The sequence below is a fragment of the Bolinopsis microptera genome, chromosome 1 (genome assembly GCF_026151205.1).
Source record: "Bolinopsis microptera isolate Bmic1 chromosome 1, MBARI_Bmic_1.0, whole genome shotgun sequence".
Classification (NCBI taxonomy): domain Eukaryota; kingdom Metazoa; phylum Ctenophora; class Tentaculata; order Lobata; family Bolinopsidae; genus Bolinopsis; species Bolinopsis microptera.
The window spans coordinates 22,262,754-22,286,387 of NC_087072.1; the positions used below are offsets into that span (position 1 = coordinate 22,262,754).

General features: G+C 38.6%; 3 protein-coding genes across 3 annotated transcripts; all 3 read left to right on the top strand.

The window, feature by feature from the left end:
• Nucleotides 1–10,908: 10,908 nt before the first annotated feature.
• On the top strand, nucleotides 10,909–15,661 carry LOC134824894 (splicing factor C9orf78 homolog). Its single transcript, XM_063836899.1, has 3 exons — nucleotides 10,909–11,281; nucleotides 11,609–11,740; nucleotides 12,517–15,661. The coding sequence occupies exons 1-3, from the start codon at nucleotides 10,939–10,941 to the stop codon at nucleotides 12,735–12,737; spliced, it is 696 nt and encodes a 231-aa protein (XP_063692969.1). The 5' UTR covers nucleotides 10,909–10,938; the 3' UTR covers nucleotides 12,738–15,661.
• Nucleotides 13,107–15,661, top strand: LOC134824802 (double-stranded RNA-specific editase 1-like). Its single transcript, XM_063836780.1, has one exon. The coding sequence runs from the start codon at nucleotides 13,107–13,109 to the stop codon at nucleotides 15,192–15,194; it is 2,088 nt and encodes a 695-aa protein (XP_063692850.1). The 3' UTR covers nucleotides 15,195–15,661.
• Nucleotides 15,662–16,020: 359 nt separating this feature from the next.
• On the top strand, nucleotides 16,021–23,630 carry LOC134824822 (uncharacterized). The gene is made up of 5 exons (XM_063836799.1): nucleotides 16,021–16,210; nucleotides 16,433–16,498; nucleotides 21,547–22,843; nucleotides 23,167–23,251; nucleotides 23,405–23,630. The coding sequence occupies exons 1-5, from the start codon at nucleotides 16,080–16,082 to the stop codon at nucleotides 23,509–23,511; spliced, it is 1,686 nt and encodes a 561-aa protein (XP_063692869.1). The 5' UTR covers nucleotides 16,021–16,079; the 3' UTR covers nucleotides 23,512–23,630.
• Nucleotides 23,631–23,634: the final 4 nt, after the last annotated feature.

The following is a 23,634-nucleotide window of genomic DNA, read 5'->3' on the forward strand; positions in this document are numbered from 1 at the left end:
CATAAACTTCAAACGAGGAATACAAATCAAGTCAGACAAAGCCTCCTGGAGTTTCTGCCATCCTGTAAATGGTATATAAGATTAACATCAGTCCTCTTTTAGTTTTTCTTTCTGTTTCTTCACGGTATCCGGCTTTATTAGGCGATCTTCACGGATACCAGAACATGTAGCAGGAGAACTTATTCGTTAGGCGTTGGCAGCTGTTTAGAAATGCTTCTTCTGTAGATCTTTATAAATCTTCTTTCTTCTGTGTATAAATGGCCATATGTGAATGATGATTAAATGAGATGGGTGTGATATGAGGATAGATTATGCAATCCTCTCAACTAACTTAAAAGCCAGTGGTAATGAACCAAAACAAACAAATCAATACCAGCTCCACAAAGAGTTATGCAGGCTAAAAGGCTGCCTCATAAAGGAGGACTTCAGAGGGAGGTTAAACAGGTGTCTCAACTGACTAATATTTATCCCCTTTTCTTTTTTTTTTTTTTTTTTCTTTTTTTTTCTTTTTTTTTTCAGTTATCCTAAACACAGTTCAGGTTACTGACCGGGACTTCGGATTTTTATATTATCATTTTACAACAACCCAGGGGAACCAGGCTATTGGCCGGGACTTCGGTCTTTAAATTATTATTATTATTATTATTTTTTTTTTTTTTTTTTTTTTTTTTTTTTTTTTTTTAAGTAAACATTTTTATAAACATAGCAAAACTAGTCAAATAACTTAGTTTGCACTTTAAAAATCCCATGAAACTCACACGCACTGATTTTAAAAACTAATCTGCAAAAGTAAAAAATAAAGATTCTGACTCAAAACAAAAATGACATAAAAATGTATGAAAAAGCTAAAAATATAAATGATAAATCCATTTAAAATAAAAAATAAATTCGATGTTCACTCTTTAAAAATACTAGTCCCTCTCAAAACACATACGCAGACTTTGAGAACTAGGCCCTCTCTTAGTCAAAACATCAGCAGGCATCGTCCTTGAGGGCATAAAGTTAACAGTTATTTCACCCTTCTCGACCATTTCCCTTAGTGATGCCATGGTAACTATCAGTCTTTTTTCAATGGGGTCCTTTGTCTTCTGTACAAGCTCTAGAAGTCCTTTATTGTCAATAAAACAGTCTATGGTCACATTTAAAGAATCTCCCAGTATTTGTTGTAGTGTTTGCTGAATAAAAATGGTGTGATCAGCCGCTTTCAGGAGTGCAAGGCTTTCAGCGGCTAAAGTACTGTAACAGACTCTGTCCAACTTTACAGATTTCCAACAGACAGGGTTTTTGACTCTACCATCTTTATCCGAAATAAGTATCAGATACCCACACTGACTACCATTGTTACTAAGATTTCCAAACGATGCATCACTGTATGTAAGTAGTCTTACTCCATTCTTTATGTTAGGCAGTTCTCTGAAGGTCAGTGGGGCATCTTCATCAGTTTTAAGCTTTTTGACTATCTTGTTGTGAAGCATTATGTCTGAGACGTTGGGATCTTTCAGATTATTGCTCAACTGACAAGCATCAAACGAAATATCTGGTCTGGTTTGGACAGATAACCAGATAAGTTGTCCAACACCTGATCTGTACTGTACATACTCTTCGTGAGTCAGAGCATGTGTTTTCTGGCTTCTTCTGTTACTTGATAGTCCTATGGTCTTTAAAGCACTGATATAATCTGACTGTCCAACAGTGATTTCATATGAGATTGGATCTTGTTCCACCTCAAGTCCAAGATATGTGAATCGCGATGCTTCCTGTGACTTAATCTCAAATCCATGCAGCACATCTTTGTGAATATTAGACTCAAAACCTTTGGTCCCTGCATAGATGAAGTCATCTACATGTACAGTCATTATTCCTGCAAGATCTTCTTTGTCAACTCTTGAAAAGAACAGAGCATCATCATATAAACATTTCCTTAAACCAGCTTGTTCACTGTGGTCTTTTACATTTCTGTACCACATCTTTGCAGCATCTGACAGTCCATAAACACATTTGTTCAGCTTCCACAGTATTCCTGGTTTATAGCATTCCTTTGGAGGGGTAAGATAAACTAGTCGCTCAATTGGTTTACCTTGTAGAAATGCTGAGGTTATATCAAGAGAATGAATAGGCCACTTCATTGATGCTGCTACTGTGAATAGAAGTCTTAGAGATTCTTTTCGACAAGTAGGACTGACTCTTTCGGTACTATCAAGAGGAATTTCCTCAAAACCTCGAGCTACCAAACGGGCCTTTTTCTTATGACCATTGTCATTTGTGACCCACCTTGTCGAAATGGGGACAAACTGATCATCTACTTCGTGAGCCTCAACCTCTTCATACACATTGTTTTGCTTCCATTTTTCGATTTCGTCAGTCTTCTGTGACTTATAGGGGTCAGTGTTTAACACTTCGATACTGACCTTCTTCTTCTCATACTTTGACTTAGCTTTGCAGAACTTCTGCTCCTTTGTAGACATTGATTCCTCTACATTAGTTTCGTTGCTTTGTGGTATATTATCTGTGCTTACAGTATTATTATCATCCTCTTCAGCAGGAGCAATATCGAAAGCGTTCAACAGAACATCATTTTTCAGCATTTGAGTTGCATTGTAAAATTCTTCAACAGTGGGATTAGGCTCATCTGGTGGATCGGTCCCACTTACTTCGGAAACATCTTTTGAGTACAGTTCATTTACATTGACAACATGAATCCGGTGGCATCGAACAATATACCCACCATGTCTTACAACTACAACTTTCTTGTCCACACCTATAACTGTTCCTGGTCCTCGCCATCGCTTATCATCATTTCTTTTGTAGTATACCATATCACCCGACTGTATCTCATCAGTGTACACTTCTCTAGTTTTTGATCTAATGGCTCGTCTGATCATCTCACTAGCTTCGCTTTCCATCATTCTTTTTCGAGCACTGTAGATGGCAGAGATGTTCTTGGCAACAGTTTCACTTGGACTCTCATCTTCAACAATCGTTGGACTAGCATAGGGATCATCAATAGAAGTGAGAGATGGATTTTTGCCAAAGATTAACTGATATGGCGAGAAACCATTCACATTTGCCAAAGTGTTCTTGGCATGACAGGCCCATGCTAAAGCAACTTCAACTGAGCATTTAGTATCTTCCATGATCTTTATCATACTGTTAGACAAAAGGGCATGGTGCCGTTCTACAAGGGCATTGCTCCAAGGTGCTTCAGCTCCAGTAGTGATGATATGAACGTTGAATTTCTCACAGAGGTCAACAAAACTTTTGTTAACATATTCCCCTCCATTGTCACTCATGAACTTCTTCGGTGGTCCAAAAGTGTTGATCCAGTGTGTAAAAACACTTTCCACAATGGTTTCCTTGTCTTTTGACCTGATAACTTTTGCAGCAGAGAATCTGGTTTTATGGTCAATCATGTGCTGGATGTAAATGTTTTTATTCTTGTCGTACACCTTAATATCCATGGCAACGGTATCATTGAAGTCTTTGGCTAAAGGCATACAGACTACTGGACGATTATTCGGTCGCTTGTATCTCTTGCACACATCACAGTTAGACGATACTGTGTCAATCTCTCGAGCAATTTCCTTGGTAAGCTGTCCTGCTGTTCTTAAGAGTGACTTTAACTTTTCAGGTGGGGGATGGGCGAATTGCTTATGTAGCTTAATCACTATCTTTCTTTTGTCAGTACTTTCCATGGTCAGGTTTACAATTTCCTCTCCTGATTTACATAAGCAGACTTGTTGATGGATAGTATTCTTGCTCAGAGGGATGCTACAGTGTCCTGATTCATTGAAGATGATTTTCTGCTTTACACCAAAAGCCTTCACTGTGTCATCTCCAAAGTCCAATACCATTCTAGCATCTTTCATTGACTGTTTGCTAATCAGTAATGGAATCTGATCATCAACAACTTGTGCCACAATGTTCACCTGTTTGTCACATACAACGGCTGGGAATGTGCAGCATGTCCTTGACTTTGATGGTGCATTATCTCCAAATTTAAACGATACATGTTTCTCTTCATAGCACACCTTAATGAAATCTTCTGGAGACAGCGACTGAAGATAGACTTTCAACCATTCCTTTCCACAAACCGTTTTGTTGCATCCACTGTCAAGAACTGCTAACCCAAAGTTGTCACTGGTAAATTGGTCCATAACATTTGAGTTCTCTTCTTGGGCAGGAGCATTCATAAAGAGATTTACATTCTCACTCATTACCTGATTTCCACTTTTGTTTATTCTGCGGCGTTCTGGACAATCTCTAGAAAAGTGGTAAATCGACTTGCAAACATTACAAGTAAAATGCCGCCCATATTTGTCTGTTGGGTTCATTTTTCTGTCACTTCTGACACCCGCAGCTACCTGATGTTGACTTTCCTGCTGTTGATTCTGTTGTCGGTATCCTCTGGCTCCTCTACCATTTCCTCTTCTAAAGCCATATCCCCGGTATCCTCTTCCCGAATAGCCACTTCTTCCTTGGCTGTAATATGCATGCTGCTCCATTTCCTGAGCATTCAGTACTTCATTTTCATTTTCGTATTCATCATACATATTAAACTGATTTTCAATACAGGAGTTACCAGTATAAAATGTAGAGTCTTCTTTAACTACACCAATCATTCTCTGGTGTGAACTTTCTGGATCTTTCATAGTTGTGATCTTCTTTATCGTTTCTTTCATGTTAGTGTATGTTAAGTCGCCACACATAGTAATGGCAACAGAATACTTGTAATCACTAACATTACAACTTCTAAGTAATTCATACGCTAGAACAGGTTGTGGAAGCTTAATATCATGCTCTTCCATTCGTTTTACAACTTTTTCGAATGACGAAATAAACTCCTTGACATCTTGGCTTCCTTCCCGACTTAACTTTCTGAACATGTCATAAGTCTTGAACTTTTCCTTAGCCAAATCTTCAAGATAAATTCCATCAAGGACCTCCAGGAGGCAGTCTAATCCCGATGTCTTTACTTCAGCACCTTCTACTGTGTCTGTTCTGCCATTTTGTAATACTTCAAGTGGAACTTCCACTGCCTCAGACTTAGCCTTCTGAGGTAACATAAAAACAATACATCCTGCTTGACGCTTTTCTTCGATCAATGTGGTTGCCGACCACAATTTCACTTCTTTCTTGAACAAAAGATAAGAATCTCCTAACTTAGGGATAGGTGGTCCACTACTGTTCACTTGATTTTCCGACATTTCCTGCTATCACTTTTAATTCAATAAAGTGAGACAGTAACACTAGTGGATGATAGAAACATAAACTTCAAACGAGGAATACAAATCAAGTCAGACAAAGCCTCCTGGAGTTTCTGCCATCCTGTAAATGGTATATAAGATTAACAAGAAGCCTCTACTAAATAGGACATCTTCATACTGTGCAATAATGCTACTGTGGTTACTATGGAGATTAATGTTAAAATCACCTGCAATGTGTGTATGTTTTGGTGCTTTATCAAGTATTGACGACAGTTCTTGGAGAGCTTGCTCAGCATTGCCACTTGGAGGGCGGTATATTACTCCTATAGAAGTAGAATTTCCTAGACTACCTATAGTTACAAAGAGGGTTTCTAGATTTTCTGTTACTTGTGAAAGGTTGTTATTTTTGACAGCATTGAAGGAGTTCAGGACATATAGAGCTACTCCTGAGCCTTTTACTTTCGAGTCGAAGGTATCTTGATAGAAGCTCTCATAGCCTGTGAGTTCGTACAAGTTTTTCATTTCAGGGCCTACATTCGTTTCAGCAAGACCAATTACAGAGAATTTGTTAGTAAACCTAGCTATTTCAATTGCCAGCGAGTCAAAGTTTGATTTGTTGCCATCAAGATTTTGAAATATTAGTGAGTTTTGCACTTGTAATTCGTTAGCAAAGGTGCGGTTTATGTCTTTTACAGAATATGAGTCACAGCTTTCAAGTACCTCAGAGATTTTACGTATTACATCATCTGCATCAGTGTTGTCATCATTGTCATCATTCAGAAGCTTAAATGGGTTATAACGGTTTACTGCTAGGTGGATACAATTATTGCAGTACAAGTCAACTTTTTTATTTTGTTTGTCACTGGTGTTAAAACATCTAGAGTGAATGGGACAATTACAGTGGTAGCATTCAATTATAGATTGACCTAAGTAAATACTTTTTAAACAGTGGGCACAGACCTCTTTTTTAAGAACATTCATGCTGGAGGCTGATAGCCTTCAACATGAGGCTGTCCTCCGGCGGCATGAGAATAAAGTGTTGAACCAACCTTACCGTCCCTCCTCCCCCTCTTCCTCCTATCAGTCCCTCCATGCATCCTAACAAGGACAGTATTACGGATTAAAGTAGCAAGTTTGGCCACTCCCTTCCAATTAAGGTGCAGGTAATCCGTTCGGCCATATCTGTCAAACTCCCTGGACAAGGTTAGGCAAAGTAAGCCAGTGTTATTGTCAAGGAAGTCATCAAAGCCATCAACGAACTGGACACCAAAGTTTTTGGGGAGTAGCTCACGACGAATAAGTTCTATAAAGTAAAGAACTTTCCTATTTAAATCAGCATTTCGAGTTGGTAAAAGAGGACAAAGAAATACTTGGGCAGTTGGATTGGCCTCTTGAATTTGCTCAATCTTGAATTCTAGATGACTAAATATAGCAAAAATTTCACGCTGAGATTTAACAGATGGTCTTCTAACATCATTTATACCACACATAATAACAATGTTCTTGTATCCACATGCAAGATATGGGTTAATGTCATCTATTGTAGGAGTCCAAACATTCCGACCAGGCAGCCACTTACCAAAGCTCCTTTTGTGATCCTCTCCAAATTTCATACCTGCTCCATTTGAATCAGAGAAGATACAAGTACTGGCACGATTCTTTCCATCTATTGATCTGAAGGTGAAACTATATCGTACTGCACCAGTGACTGACCCCTTCTGGATAGAGTGCTTGTAGTGAGCCTGACTCCTTCTGGTCATCCTGTAAACTGATCTTGGAGTACACTTGTGCGTGTGAACTGGGTTGTTCATTTCAGTGAAGAGGACTTTGCATTCACCTCCAATGGAAAGAGTCAATATGCTAGACTCTGGATGTATCACCGGTTCATTGTCTGAATGTTCAGGCAGATAACCCTCGCCTTCTTCATAGCGGTTGATCAACACGCTATTCATTACAGGGTTTCCTTCTGCACAGAACTCCTCATTGATTTTCAGGACAAGTGCAGCAATTTTATCAGGGATCTCCACGGTTTTCTTATTCTCATCTCTGGATCCGCTATACTTGTACTTCTCTCCAAAAGAACATACTGAATGCCCATTCTCCTGACTGAACTGAAGAGATTCGCAGTATTGGAGAAGGTCTGATTCAGCATCACTGTCGATGAATTCTTCCACGGTGTCTACCACAGGTTTTTCCTCATGTTTAAAGGTGGTCTTTGATAGAAGGTGCTTATCATTTAATGCAGAACCAGATGATGGCTGATCATGAGGAATTGTCGTCTGTTGGGAAGATAGTTGGTCTAGAGACTGCTTGATTCCCTTCAGTTCAAGAGAAATATGCGGTTCCTGCCGAGTATGTTCATCAAGCTGGTCTATGATATCATGTATCAATTTCTCAGTGTCAAGCTTGGGAGCAGTAGATGAGACAAGACCTTTGGTGGAAAGATCTGTGATTTGTTTCTGAAGGTCTTTAATAGCCTTTTTGACACCACTTACATCTTCACTTAGTTCTCCTTTACAATGGTCTTCTATGTTTTTGACTCGGTTTTGATGGTCTTTCAAACCATGTTCATTGGTTAGCAGGTGTTGCATGTGAAGGTCGAGGTTTTGGATCACCTGGATCGACTCTTTCATTTTATCAACATCAATTGTTGACAGTGATTTCGTCAAGGTTTCTATGTCCTTGAGATTCTGACAGGCAGAGTGCACCTCATAATCACTATTGGACTGTTGTAGACTCAAGGTGTTCCGACATTTGTAGCAGAAGTTGTCGTATGAGATATCTTTGATGGTGGTTGGTACGGGTGCAACGTAGCAAAATGGACATAACCACTTTTCCAGCTTCATTATTGACGGCTTCGTGATACCCTTAAGTCCCAGACAATCTGCATGCCAGTTCTGTTTGCATCCTGTGCATATTAGCTTGAAGCTTCCAGCATTCGATTGGCTGCATGGGCATTTATCAACATTATGATGCTCTTTTTTAGCGGTTGGCCCTGTTCCTGTCACAGAGCCTCGTCTATTTCCGGTAGATGGTGTTTTTATACCTGTACCTGACATCGCACAGCCAAGCAACACACAGCTAATAAAGACAGCACAGCAAACAAATCAAGCAACAAATAACTCACGTCTCCCCTTTGGGGGTACTAGTACATGCTATCCCTGAACTCAAATTATCCGTTATATAGCAGCGCTGAAAGTATTAAAAGTATTTACGCGCGGCGTGTCGAAGCTATACACTATGAATGAGTAAACTAGCAAATTGTATATAATAATTTAAAATATAATTTTAAAAATATTCAATCATTTCACATTGTAATCAACTTGGTGGTTCTTCAAAATAATTCAATGTGTGTTAATTTGTTAAATGGTTAGCTTATATAAACATAGGTTTTCTTGGACAAAATTCTGTTGGGGCTTTTATCTACAAAGAAAAACAAAATTTAGAAAAACAAAAATTTTATTTACCACTAAACAATCAATACATATTATCAATTATGTAATATTCATAAATAACTTCAAATTTGAAATTCAATCATATGCACAGCCCGCCACGCACACAGTCACACATTGTTGAGAAATTTTTAGTTTTTATCACATAACTGATACACGATAACTTAACAAAAATGTATCTAAGGAGCTGAATTCATATTTGAGGTACATAAAAATGCTACGATTCTTTTATAGTTATAACCATCCCTCGTGTACTCTGCGTTGTAGGGTCAAGTCGATGTATTACAAACAAAAGTTTTTTTTATTATCTGACACGAGTTCTTCTATTTGGCTGCATTCACACAGTGGACTCATAATCGAGGGTCAAATGATCATGCAATGTGCAACCGTAAGAGTGTAAGATCATTCTTCAGTGTCTATTATTAAGAGTGATTTTCGTGAGTTTCAAACTATGTGAACTTGCTTCTTCATCTACCATTCCCTTACTTACTCGTTAATAATAATACTCGTCAAAACGTGATTAAGTGTTTTTATTTGAAAATTGAATTATTATATATAAATCAAGCGTTACATTTCAGCCATGCAAAATTACAATGAGATATTTTGATACATTAATTGATAAATGGTACTGCAATTTAAGTTGCTTAATGTTTTGCCGTATGACAACTTTTTTTTTTTTTATCTAGACACTTATTTTACTTCGGTGTATTCCAACAGCCACAATGTTACACAAGTGCAACCAGCCAATTACAGGAAGCCGAAGGATCTTTTTGGCCAGTGACGGTTAAGGTAGTGTGTACCATACTTTCTTCGTCCGAGACTTTGCTGCAATGTGCAGCTCCTCATTTAACCCTCACACCCGATTTCTCGAGTATTCGGCTGAGTAGACCGGGGGGCTGCATAGACCACTCATGATCCTTAGCTGAACGTCGACGACGCTCACCCCACGACCAGGCAGTCAGTGGGTATCGAACTCGCAACCTAACGATTGTAAGACAGGCGTTCTAACCAACTGCGCTACCTGGCCGCAGTTGGTTACCTTGGACAGCGACAGTTCTAGATTCTTTGGCCTAACATCTATCTTTTGCTTTAAAATTTTCTACCGCTTAGAATCTTCCCATTTATTTTTAATGTTTCTCAGAGTTTTATGTATTAATTTGGACATTTACCAGGTCACTATGTAACAAAGTTTTTGTTCCGCCTTGAAGAAGCCATGGGGGCGAAACGTCGGCAATAACGTGTGTTATTTGTATTCAATTCAGAGGAGATTAGCCAATTTCAATCTAAACTCATAATAATTAATTCTGCTGAACCAACACAAAGCAAGAGCCACATTAACGTTGGGGCCGTCTGTTAATTGAAACACGATTGCACTGCCAACTGCTTAACTGTAATTCGAATTGATCCATCAACCTTGATGAAGGGTTTTGCTGTTTGTGTCAGACACGTTAGACATCATACATATCAATTTTCAGTTTCTCTGGCGGTTTTAATTTAGGTCAACTATTAGATTGCCTGTAAAGTTTTCGTACTTGTTCATCATTTTATTAATTGTTAATTTAATGTTTATCTGGAACTAAATGAGGGCTAGTTCGAGCTTGTGGTCTAAATACCTTCGCATTGAGTCCTTTAAGGTGCGAACACTTAAATTTACCTTACATGACATTTTTGAAGATGGGTCAATGTAAGTTTTTCAAAGAATATACTGCTTTAACGCAGGGTTCGTGGAGATCTCATTGAGATGTTCAAGCTCCAGGAAGGCTTTGTGGGTTATGGTTCCGATTTATTTTGTCGTTCTGGAAGGACCGTTGCTGCTAGATCAAAGATTCATAGATTCACCACAAATGAGACTGATTTCTTTGCCCAAAGGGTCTTGCGCTATTGGAACAGTCTACCACCACTTGTGAAAGCTAGTGAGTCGGTTACTGGTTTCAAGAGGGGATTAGATGCCTTTCGGCTTCATGGTTATCGAGCTAATAAGCTTGGTCATCACTGGGAACTTTCATATGACATCTTTGATAGGATAGATGTGTCTGTGTCTAATAGGAATAGTTATGTAAGTTATATGAAAGAGAATCCATTGGTAGCTAAGAGGAAGAAGGTTAATATCAAAGGTATTTAGTTAAATTTTTTAAAAGTTTGTAATTATATGGTTTCAAACGTAAAGTGTTCATTTTCTATGAATTTCTTTTTGAGATGCCCAGAGAGGCATTATTTATAATGTTATGTTACGATTCCATAAAATAGAAAACTAGATAATTAAACTGTTTCTTATCCTGGCTATGAGTAGTAGATCCTATCGGAAAAGAAAGAAGTCATCCAGCAGCACACATGATTCTGATGAGGAAATACCTACTAAAGTATCCGAAATCAAAGAAGTTCAGAAATTCCGCAACAAACGGGGAGGAATAAATGCAGTGTCGTTGGCAGTTGGACGGATTGTGACTGCAGAAGAGACCTTAACTGGAAACGTTTTTATCAAATCTTCGGCTTCCAAGCCGTCAGACAGTCAACAGGACAAATATGGTTTGCAAGTAGGCAGTGTTTTCTCAGCAGAGTCTAATCACAGAGAAGAAGATCAGCTCATGAATCACTACATAAAAGAAGAGCTTGCTAAAAGAAGAGGTAAATTTTAATTCAATATATTATCGTTCATGTCAAGTAAAAGTAAAGTAAAGTAAAATTTATGACATCACATCATCACACATGTCTACAAAATATCATCGCACTATGTCGAAAAATATATAATTAATATTTCCCACCAACATTAATTATTTATCTAATACAATATTTTAAAAAAAATGTATCAAAACATTAAATTTGGTAAATTGTAATTTAACAGATATCTACGATCATCTGCATCCAGAAGTTGGTCTTGCATATATGATTTGATTTAGATGTTCAATTTCGATTTTGAATCTGGTATGATAACTTTAACGACATAAATGGCAGGTGTAAGAACTGTGTCGGAGGTAGAAGACCAATATCAGCAAAGGATAAACGAACTGTTTACCGTTCCAGAGCACCTTCAAACAAAGAATGTTTCTATGACCGAAGACATGATGAGTGACCAAGTCTTAACAGGTACTTTTCAGCAGTGTAAAATAAATTAACAGATTTAACTGTGTGACCATGGAGCACCACATCATTGGTGCAGCCTGTGGCCTTACTTGTCATATTCAGTAATTTTAATTGTTCAGATCGATCAAAATTACCATAGATAACCCTGGCTATTAAAATGTCCTTGGGCCACTTAGGTGCAAAATAGTCATGATGGGAAATGGGGAAAATTTTATTTTGACTTATTCTCACGTCATTGCAATTTCCTTTTTAAAGCATATTCTTCTGCATTTTCATTTTCAAGCAGCAAGATCTGATCAAGGATCTGATCAAGGACCTAAGAGTCCGTTAACCGAAGAGCCGGATAAACCACATTTAATCAAAAAGGGTGAAATTTTTAGTGTTGCTAAGACTGCGATATGAGCTAACTTATGTACTTGGTGTGTAGACTCGATATGTTTGAATTTTGTCAGTATTTGATTGTGTGGGAGTTGAGTTTATGTATAAGTTTCCAAGCACTTTTTGTTCGTATACAGGACTGGTTTGTCCTCAATTGTCGACATGTCAGTGTGCAGTGCCCTATTTTGGGGGATTATTGTGTAATTATACTGGTGTGTAGGATGTCAGATAGTAAGACAGGTATTTGATTACATACAAATTTTTGATTTCCTCTGACTGAAACAAAACGTCCAAGTTCCAAAAAAAGTCTGACAGATAACAGATTTCCTTATCTTATGATATTTTATAAATATTTAGATACAACCTTTACATAGTTATCATCTACACTAATATTTGCTCAGGTATTCCTGAAGTGGACTTAGGTCTATCTACAAAGATTGAAAACATAGAGAAGACTGATCAGGCGATCAACAGCATTTCAAAGATGGTTGACGGTCCATCACGTCAGGATGATGATGATGACGAGCTACCTCGTAATTACACTCATGATTATGCTCGCCTTGATAAGATCAATAACACCAAAACTACGCTAAACATTCTAAAAGATGACCGTTATGTATGAAAATATGATTATTATATGAGGTCTCAAATATGGGACCTCAAATATTAATTAAGATTGTATTTAAGGTATGTATTATATGTGACAAATGTGTTAGAGACACTAATCATAAAACTCATCAATTTGCTTCCATATTTAATCTTGTTGCTCTAATCCATGTTTAACTTTCATTGAAATTTGTTCCTATGATAACTTCAATTTTCAGAGTTTGATCTTTATGTTTGAATGACTTAATATTCACTTTCGATAGCCACAAAAGTGTAATAAATTAGTGAAGGAGTGATATGATCAAGTCATGGAACATTGCTCTAAATTATTACAAATTTGTGACTATCGAAGGTAAATGTTTTATCATTTAAGCATAAAGACCAAATGGCTAAAAAGAGAAGAGTAAAGCAGTATTCAGACGATGATTCAGAGAATGATGACTCTTCATCGCCTACCAATAACAAATACAAGATTCCTAAAATTAGACATGACATAAAGGAAACTTTAGAAAGCCATACTGCTTCTATTGAAGATGAGCAAGTTAATCCTATTGTTATACCACCTCCTGTTGAAAAGCCAATTGTTTCATTAAAAGACGAGAAAGTGAAGTTTTGGACGGAAAGGACTGGTGCTAGAGTCCAGGGATTAGTTCATAAGAACCCAGTGTCAATTGTAAATGAAAAATACCCCTGTGCAGAATGGAATGAAGGCAAGGTAGCTGAAAAGGGGGCTAACCTAAAATTCGCCGTATCACTTCGAGTGAATGATGAGTATTTTTATGGAACCGCTACCAACAAGAAGGAAGCCAAGAGACTGGCTGCAGCTTCTTGCATATCTAAACGATTAGGTCTAACATCCGACTTCGGCAAGGCTTCACAAGATCAAAATGAAGCTCCTGCTGATAAAATTAGTGCTCCTCCTGAGGCAAGTCAGCCTCCGCCTGAAAAACAAGCCACTCCCAAGAAGGCGATGCCAAAGAAAAAGGCTCATACTCCACAAAGCCCTATCTCTCTTGGTGACGGACAGAGTGCTGTTATGCTTTTAAATGAAATCTATGGGCCAACAAATTGTCACTTTGAGTTTGTTGAATGTCCTCATCCTGGAAAAGGACAGCACACATTTAGTGCAAAACTTACATTCTTTGGAAATGTTATCGAAGGAGTCAGTACAAACAAGAAGAAAGCAAAACAAGTGTGTGCTATGAAAGCTCTTGCTACGATGGGGTACGATGTAGCTATGGATGAAACGGTTGAGCATATCACACCCCAAACACCAGCAAATGATGCTCCTGCTATTGAGTCTCATCTTCAACAGTTCGCAGACAAAGTGGCATCTCAAGCTCAAGCTAAGTTTACAGAGTTGAGTGAGCATGTAGAGGAACACCAAAAAAAGAAGAAAGTTCTTGCTGCAGCAATTTTGTACAATAACGTCAATGAGAACTCATTCAGAGCTGATGGAGATATGGAAGTGATTGCTCTGACCACTGGTACGAAAGTATTAGGAGGAGAGTATCTCAGTGCAGATGGAAAAGCAGTTAACGACAGTCATGCAGAAATACAGATAAGAAGGTGTGTCATTCGGTTCCTTTACGGTCAGCTCAAAGCCTTCCGTGACAAGAGGTGCTCTGTTCTGGAGTTAAAAGATGGAAAATACAAACTGAAAAACGAGTTTACCCTCCATCTTTACATCAACACAGCACCATGTGGTGATGCCAGGATCTTCAGCCCTAAACAAGAAGGGGACCAGGCTCAGGTCATTGACGGTGATAACCACCCCAACAGAATAAACAGAGGTCAGCTGAGGACTAAAATAGAGAGTGGTGAAGGGACAATCCCGATACTTAGTCCAAATGAGGCTCTGTTGACATGGGACGGGATACTAGCAGGTCAGAGACTGAGGACGATGTCGTGTAGTGATAAGTTGTGCAGGAGCAATGTGCTGGGAGTACAAGGCACACTCCTTTCACACTTCATGACTCCAGTGTACTACTCCTCTATTATTGTAGGACGTCTTTTCAGTCACTCTCACTTATCCAGGGCCATTTACAGAAGACTACAAGTTGAGGGAGTGGAATCTCAACTGCCACATGGCTATAAAGTTAATGTTCCTCTCTTGTTGCCTGTTTCGGTGGCTGAACCAAGATCTGTAAGCAAAGCGTCTGGATTTTGCTTCAATTGGACCTACGGAGATACTGCACCTGAAGCGACTCGTACTGTCGATGGAAAGATCAACGATAATCATGCGACACAATCAAGAATATGCAAAAATTCGCTTTATAAACTGTTTCTAGCAGAGTATAAGAAAGTGAAGGGATCAGACGAGTTCGATGGAAAGCTGTACAGTGAAGCAAAGAATGCAGCAAAAGAGTACACCGCTGCTAAGATGCTTGTCATGGATCAGTTTAAAAAACTGGGTTACGGATGTTGGGTCAAGAAACCTATTGAACAAAACATGTTCACTGTTAAATTATAATCACAGCAACAAGGTTATCTGCTCAGTTTGAGCTATTTCACGTTATACGTGATCGAGTTGATTGCTTCCATGATCTAGCAGATTCGACAGTCTTTTTTTAAATCTTTCATTTAATGCGGTATTTTCTACTGACACCGTTACATCTTTTTAACGTTTTTTCTTTGAAAAACAACTCCGCACCGAGGAATTTGAGGAATTTGATGTGTCCGGTATGTGACATAGTCTAGCTTGACAATCTTCGTCTTTTTCTTCACCTTTGCTTTAATTGCATGAGATGATATACTGTATATATTTTGTTGAAGAAAATAACATTTTTATGGCCAGAGTTATCGGCCAGTTAAAAAACTCCGCCCATCACTGGGCTTATGTAATCATTCGTATTTTATGTTTTGCTGTTTATGTAACTGAGTTACAATTTTCTTACAGAATATTTTGTTTTTAACATTGAATATATAAGTTTTTCTGCAGCTGGGGCGTATTACTTGATTAATAGCTTGCATCCAAACTGAATTATTAAAACAAACAGCATGATCATGATTCACAGTCATCCTTTGATTGCTCCTTGTAAACGAAAGAAGTATATAATATGTAGAAAACAGTAATTCATTATAGCAAGTTCTGAAGAATTGTTTCGTGCAATTCTACTTTTCTTTGGCCTAATGCCAAGAACTGATTAATTAATTACCAGAGATAAAAAACTAAATAAAGCACAAACGTTATCATGTTCTGAGGAATCCATATTCCTCACCTACTGTAATGTTTCTTTGTTGTTTACCAATATCATGGCTGCATTTTGTTTCCGCTATTATAATAAAACAATGACTATGTAAACTCAACTAAAATATATAACTATTTGTAGGTAGGTACACGGTATGGTTGGTTACCATGGCGCTGTACCACATGTTCAGAGCGACCTGTTCACGTGATATCACTTGGTTATGTTTGAAACGTGTCATCAGGAAGGAAGCCCGGCGTCAGGCCACCCTTCTCGCCAAGCGATGGAGCCCTACTAGAACGTAAGTCAGACTTTTACTTGATTTAAAGAATGCTCGTCTACCACAGCTGGATAAATACAAATTATTTAAAGGCTTTAAATACAAATTTATTGAATATCAAATTCAACTGAGAGGTTGTTTCTTAGATTAAGTTAATTTGTACATAAATTAGAGCAATAAATTGAAGCTACTCTGTTCTAGTGGTTTCTAGTCCCGCACACAAGTTGATGTTTTGCTTTGCAGGCAAGCTGTACTACTCTCCTCATCTTTAACAGTCCTCAAGAAGGAGGAGCAAGAACAGCATCAGAGGTATGTCTTGTCAGTTACCATGGTCACGTGACATATTAATTACTAAGTACCTAATTACACCTCATCTAGTCGACACGTCATCATGATTTACGAAACTCACGTACAAGTTGTACGTGATTGTCTGTTTTCTTTGTAGGATTTGTTTCCGTTTGGGTAATAATGCTTTTAGATAAAACTTGGATAATGTAGTTCCTCCTAAATTTCGTGACGGTATATTGATCAGACTATGATAAAGTAGCAGTAGAATGTGTTTGTGCATGTGCTCAAACATCCGGCTTTTTTAAAAGCCATCCTATCATACCCGGATCTGTAGCTCTAAAGAACGTCATGAAGACGTGGCAGATGACGTGGCTTAAAATAAAGGAAATAACAATTATCAGATCAATAACTTAATAATTTGCTGCAATTACTTTTCGTGAGAAACGTTCGGTTTTTTGACATAGATGTCACATAATACGCGCACAGCCTGTCGGCCTATATATAATATAATTAAATTATGATACCATTATACACGTCTAAATGTAAAATTATAGGGTTTAATTTGTGTAACGGTCAATCACGTGATAAGAAAGATTTCCTGGTTTACTGGTGAGCTTTAGCGGTGGTTTATACATTGTTGCTGCCCTTTTGTCGTATATTCAGGACATATATCCAAATAAGGCTCTTGTTAATTCGTATTTCGAAAACTCGCTATGAAATTTGTCCCGGAAATTTGAATAGTTATTGACGTTAATTTCAAAATGCACAAGGTTTTTTTTTGGTAATCGTGAGGTTCGATATTTGTCCTTGAAATCCCAAAACGCTGCCGTATAAAATGTTCCAAATGCTTTATACAGCTTACAAAAGGAATACCTAAATAACGCTGTCCATGCAGTCCTTCATTTCGCTGTTTTAAAAGCGGAAATCCTTGCAACAAGAGTGGTAGTAAGAATGCTGACAAACAAACAAAATTAAAATTTTGTCTTTTGTCAGCATCCTTACTACCACTCTTGTTGCAAGGATTTCCGCTCCGTTGACAATTCATTTAAATAGGAGGAACTTGTCTAGTGGTTAACCTTGTTAACATTATTCCTTACCCGACACCGTCAGTTACTCTCAATGTGCCTCAATTAATGCATCGTAGCAACGTATACCATTTTAATCGCTTCAATATAACATATAAATACCATCCTGTTCAGTGTTCAATGTCCGTACTTAATGGTAGCTTTATATTTCGTTTACATTTTACTTGTGTCTTACTTGTGTGTGTACTCGGGCTCTGTCCAATTATAATCGCAGCTAATTGTCAGTACTCCTCTTGCTTGGTTAGACGTACTTAAAGATGGAATGCTTTTCCATATCAACTGGTTCTCGGGCTCTTTTAGTTTCGTTCCTGTTGGTTTGCAGCCATGTCGTGAGTCACTGTGATTATCCCAGTTATGATATAGTTATAAATCAAGAGGCTTGCATATAATGAACATATTGACACGGCCACGGGTGCAGAGTTGAGTCTGTACGGAACCTAGTAGTTTCAGATCCTTGTTTAACTTGCCGTACAGCAAGGTCATCCACTACTTTATGTAATCTTATAAAACGTGCTGGTTTCATTTAAAATAAGATAGTTAGTTGTTAAACTTTGAGGTTGTTTCCTATCTTTGGTTGTTACTAAAACTAACTGCTAATATAAATGTGACATTTTCATTTATAAAGTGGAATTATCTGATGCTGTTAGATCTATGAAAATTACACATTCTTCTTGCAGTTTATTTAAATTTACCTCGCTAACCAACCACAGGATCTTGACCGTCATTCTGAAATCGGTAGGAATTTATCAGTTTAATATTGTGGCGATCGTTGGTAATATCATCTTGATTTGATTACGTAATATTTAAGTGGCAGTTTAAACTTTACTTTCGGCAATTCTGCATTGACAATTGACATATCTTACCTGGCTGAACAATTCTTAGCATAGTTCAACAGAAACAGCGAATTCGTCTCAATATGAAGGCATGTCCATGAGTTAAATAAATGCCCCCTCCCTCCGCCTCAAATGAATTCTGAGAACCGGTGGTTCAATCCTTAAAATTAGTATTCAGAATGAGTAATATGTATTATGACGAGTAATATGTATTATGTCTTCTATTGTCAAACGCACATGTTCTTGCACATGGAAATATGGCTAATACATCTTACACATAAAATCAAGGGAACGATGACGGCAGCCTACATACATGTTATGTATCACGTGTTATAACTATTGTTAACCTTACTTTACAAGAATCAGAATAGGAGAGGGAGGCCAGATCATTATCATCATTTACATGACAATAGAAAGTGAGTTACATTTCACGATGGACTATGTTAAGGTCGAGGGAGTGGTAATAAGCCGTCAGATACTATATTATATACTAGACGTGATATACTACAATATATAAATTATAGATACTATGATATATACTAATGTACTAGACGTGAGTAGTAATTATCATGCGCTCAGTCCAATATACTCCAGGATGATTGCTTGTATACTACAACCCTCTCTCTCTCTCTCTCTCTCTCTCTCTCTCTCTCTCTCTCTCTCTCTCTCTCTCTCTCTCTCTCTCTCTCTCTCTCTCTCTCTCTCTCTCTCTCTCTCTCTCTCTCTCTCTCTCTCTCTCTCTCTCTCTCTCTCTCTCTCTCTCTCTCTCTCTCTCTCTCTCTCACTGAGCCACTAACTTCATTTATCTGCCTCTACACAGTGTGCTGTAACTGCTAGCCTACTGCCCTATTGTAACCTAAAGTAACCTATTGGGGATCGTCTACGTGTCCATCGCATACCGCTTATTCGCCATTCCATACTCTTGCTTCCGCTTTCGTATTATCAAATTTCCAATAATTCGAGCTCCGAATCTGACTTTCTGACACAAATTGGCCCCAAATCAAGGTTTTATAACTTCCCCGCTAGTTCTTAGAAACGAAGCTCACTTGGAGGGTGTACGTTATGTCACGTACCGTACGTTATGTCACGTACCGTACGTTATGTCACGTACCGCTTGCTTTAGTACACCCTCAGAAATGCTAATGCTCTTCTAAACTTGAACATGGTATTTTGTTCTGATGTTTAAGTTGTTATTTCTCGTGTGTTCTAATCTTTAACCTAGTATATTTAATTAAATAGTACAGTGTACCTGACTAGTGACTATTGTGCTACGAACTCTCCGACTACTACATTCTGCACTGCTCTATTGTACTGAGCAGCCATCTTCCTGGCGTATCCTTTTTGTTTGTCCTGCATTCACACTAGCATCTAGTGTGTATTGAGTAGTGTGTAGTGAGTAGTGAGTAGTTAGTAATGACTTGTGAGTAGTGAGTCAGTGACTAGTAAGTAGTCACTAGTGTCTAGTCTGAATCTAAATATCTAACATATACCCTATCCTTGAATCTGTGAATTAGTTTGTAAGTCATATTATATCTCCTCAAAATATTATTAACCGGTTGTATTTCTCACACACAGCCAGGTCATTTAAACCGTTTAATTATTTAATTAACGATGAGGAGTTGGTTTAAGGAGATCAGTGCGTGTCATCTTGTTTCAGTAAGTTTGTGTCACTACTTATTAGTGTTGAATATTTGGTCGGTATTTGAATCGGGTCCTCGTTCCAATCATGAGCAGCAGTTTTTAAAGTTAGAGTAGTTTTCATAGTAAAAGCTCGTAATTTACTTCACTGTTTGAGCAGCCGAGCAAACTATTATAATTGATCCGGCTTCGTAAATAATTTAACATGCAGCTATACACTGCGTCCTAGTAGATTTACAAATTAATACAATTCACTCAATAAAATGGCCCGTATGTGTGTGGCTCCGCAACTTGGTACGCTAAATCAACACTTGTTACGGCAGGTGTGCTCGCTATGTTCACGGTCCTACCATATTTGGCGCGGTTTATTCTCCATCTGTCAAACATCAGCACTTTATCATTGTGTATAACGAGAAGCTCGGAATCACACCGTGTGAGCCTACGTGTGGTGATACATTGGTTACCTGGGAGAGAGAAAGAGAGAAAGAGAGAAAGAGAGAGAGAGAGAGAGAGAGAGAGAGAGAGAGAGAGAGAGAGAGAGAGAGAGAGAGAGAGAGAGAGAGAGAGAGAGAGAGAGAGAGAGAGAGAGAGAGAGAGAGAGAGAGAGAGAGAGAGAGAGAGAGAGAGAGAGAGAGAGAGAGAGAGAGAGAGAGAGAGAGAGAGAGAGAGAGAGAGAGAGAGAGAGAGAGAGAGAGAGAGAGAGAGAGAGAGAGAGAGAGAGAGAGAGAGAGAGAGAGAGAGAGAGAGATTGGTTACCTGGGATGCGCTCTTACTTGTACTTGAAGAGGTCTCCTCCTAGTCGTTGGAGTGGCCTGCACCACATAGTAACTCCTTTCTCCGGTATATTAGACCTCTCCAGTGAACCCTGTCTGTAGCTTGTTGTTCTGCATCTTCTATCGTGATATTATCGACACCTGTGAAGATTGCTGCATCCTCCCGAACGCATGACAACCAGTTTTTCCGAGGTCTGCCTCTTGATCTTTTACCATGCTTTGGGATCCAGTGCAGAAGATATTTGGGTATTCTTTCTTCTGGCATCCTCACCACATGGCCAAACCATCGGAGCCTAGCTGCTCGTACGAAAGTATCAACAGGGGCGATGTTAGCCCGCTTAAGTACGTCAGCATTAGATACGTGATAAAACCATTTGATTTTCAGGATTCTTCTCAGACATCTATGAGGCCAATATTTCACTATGCGCTCACTTAAAGTTAATGTCTTTAGTGCATGCAATATTTAGCGATACATTAGCCGTCAGCCGTGGTAACAAGATATGGATGGTTCACCATTTGTGTAATTCCTACATTACACGTGTAGGTGAGAGAGAATCTCCAGTTACCGACAGTTAATTCTAGTGGTTGTAAACGAGTACATGTTTAGGGGAATATCTAGAACTAATTGGGGACCGTTGAGTCTTGCCATAACTGGCGCTGGTTTAATAGTTTCTGCAGAATATTTTGTCACAGTAATTACACCCTATCTGTTTGCCCACATTCTAATTGTTAATTTGCAGGCTTTTAGGAGTGAGAAAGTTGAACCATGGTGAATTGTGCCCAGTTGACTGCCAAGACGACACTTTTCGAACAGTAAACAAGAGTTCCAAGATGAAACTATTTGATGAGCTGAGAGACTCGCTCCCTTCTTCATCGGAGACTCTCAACAAGATAGAACAAGCTAAGGAGAAGCTTACGAGCTCATTCCATGAGCTGACTGAGAAGTTGAACAGTGATTCACTTTCACATATTATCACTGAGAAAGCCAGCAAGATCACAGAGCAAGCTAACTATGAGACTGAGCTGATGGCGGAACAAATGGCAGAGTCTCTGAATGAGACTTTGGTTGAGACTAAAGAGACAATAAAGAACATAACCCAGAGACTTGTCAAGTCTCCTGAACCAGGAGTTGTTAAACCCCTTGTTTTTTCTCCCGAGCCTAACCACCAACATGTGGATATCGGGCTGACTGAAGAGATAATATCTCAGAATAAGAAGAGAGGAGAGGATCAGGATACCGAGCTGATGCCGCGGATCAAAAGAGCAGTCAGGCAGTTGAAAGCGGAGATAGATGCTGACGATAGTGGGGATCCACCTTTATCTCTTGTATCAAGAAAAGCAAAGCAGCGTATCGAGGCTTTTATCAAGAATAAACGTACTCAAATGCAGGTTAAGATATCTGAGAAACTCGACATAGTAAAGGAGATAACAGTTGTTGGTAAAGATAAGGGAGAGGAAGGTGTGATGGAGTACATTACCTCTAATGTCCCAAATTGTGATAAGGAAGACCCGGAGCTACAAGATATCGTGTCCGATTTCGCTGGAACATTTTACAACGATACATTCCTCATTGACGATATAGACTTTGAGCATGACGACATTCTAACGTCAAATGGGTGGACAAACGAGATATCTCAGGAAAAATATCGCATCTGGAAAAAGAATATTCCCGAAGAAAATGTGACTTTGTACAAAATATTTGGATCATTCGACACAGTGAGCGCTGTGGAGTTTTACAACGCTCAGGTTAACGATCAGTACCGTTCAGTTTGGGACAAATCCGTCAGCAGTTTGTACGTGGTTGACAATATCACTAACAACAATGAGATTGTTTACTGGGCCACAAAGTTTCCCTTTCCTCTCCAAGATAGAGACTACGTTTTTGAGAGATCACACCTCATGAATGAAAAATCAAATACCATCGAGATAGCCAGCAGGTCCATTACCCACAAGTCGAAACCAATTTATCCGACGTTTTGCAGAGTTTTAAAGTATGGATCGAAGCTTGTGATTCGTGCTGATAAAGACTTGTACCAGGTAATCGTAGTTACAGTTTATCATTCCTGACAGCCAACAGTCGGCTGTTTTTCAATTTCGAGTGGAGGTCTTTAAAAAGTTGTCAGCATTTAGCGAGGGAACTTCAAGTAAACCACATCATTTAAGCATTTTGCATCTAAATTTTTGCGCGCTCGACCGCGCATCTGGCGCACATGCTTCGGTACCACACCACACGGTGTCCTTTTCTGCAATACACCCTTACATGCTTAAATGAAGTGGTTTAAATGACTTCACATTATTTTCTCTCATGTTTACCATAACTACATTCCTACCATTCTTGGCTGATGTCAACGTTTTTTCAGAAAGGAATGAGTTACTGTTTAACCTATTACGACGACTTCGGCATGCCTATCCCCAACCAAGTCAAAGATCGTCTCGCCACTACAAGTATGTCTCTTATAAAAAATAACTTATTTAACTACCATAATATATTGAATACGTTCCAATTAAACATCCTCTTCGTTTCCTGCACATTCTCACATCGTCAGCTCGTTACACAGCACACGTTGCCACGTGGCTATAAAGCACACATTATTTCAGAAATACCAGAGTTTTTAGACAAAGTACACGACGCTGCTGTGTACCTAGGAAGTACTGGCAAACTGTACGTGCCTTACCCTCAATCCTCTGCCAGTAAACGAAACTGATGTGTTTTATAATATTTTGTGGTCGTTTGAATGTGTTTTTACGTAATGATTTCTATTTTATTTAATATCATACATATATAGACTTTCACAACTCGCTTTAATTTATTGTAATCCCTACATGTA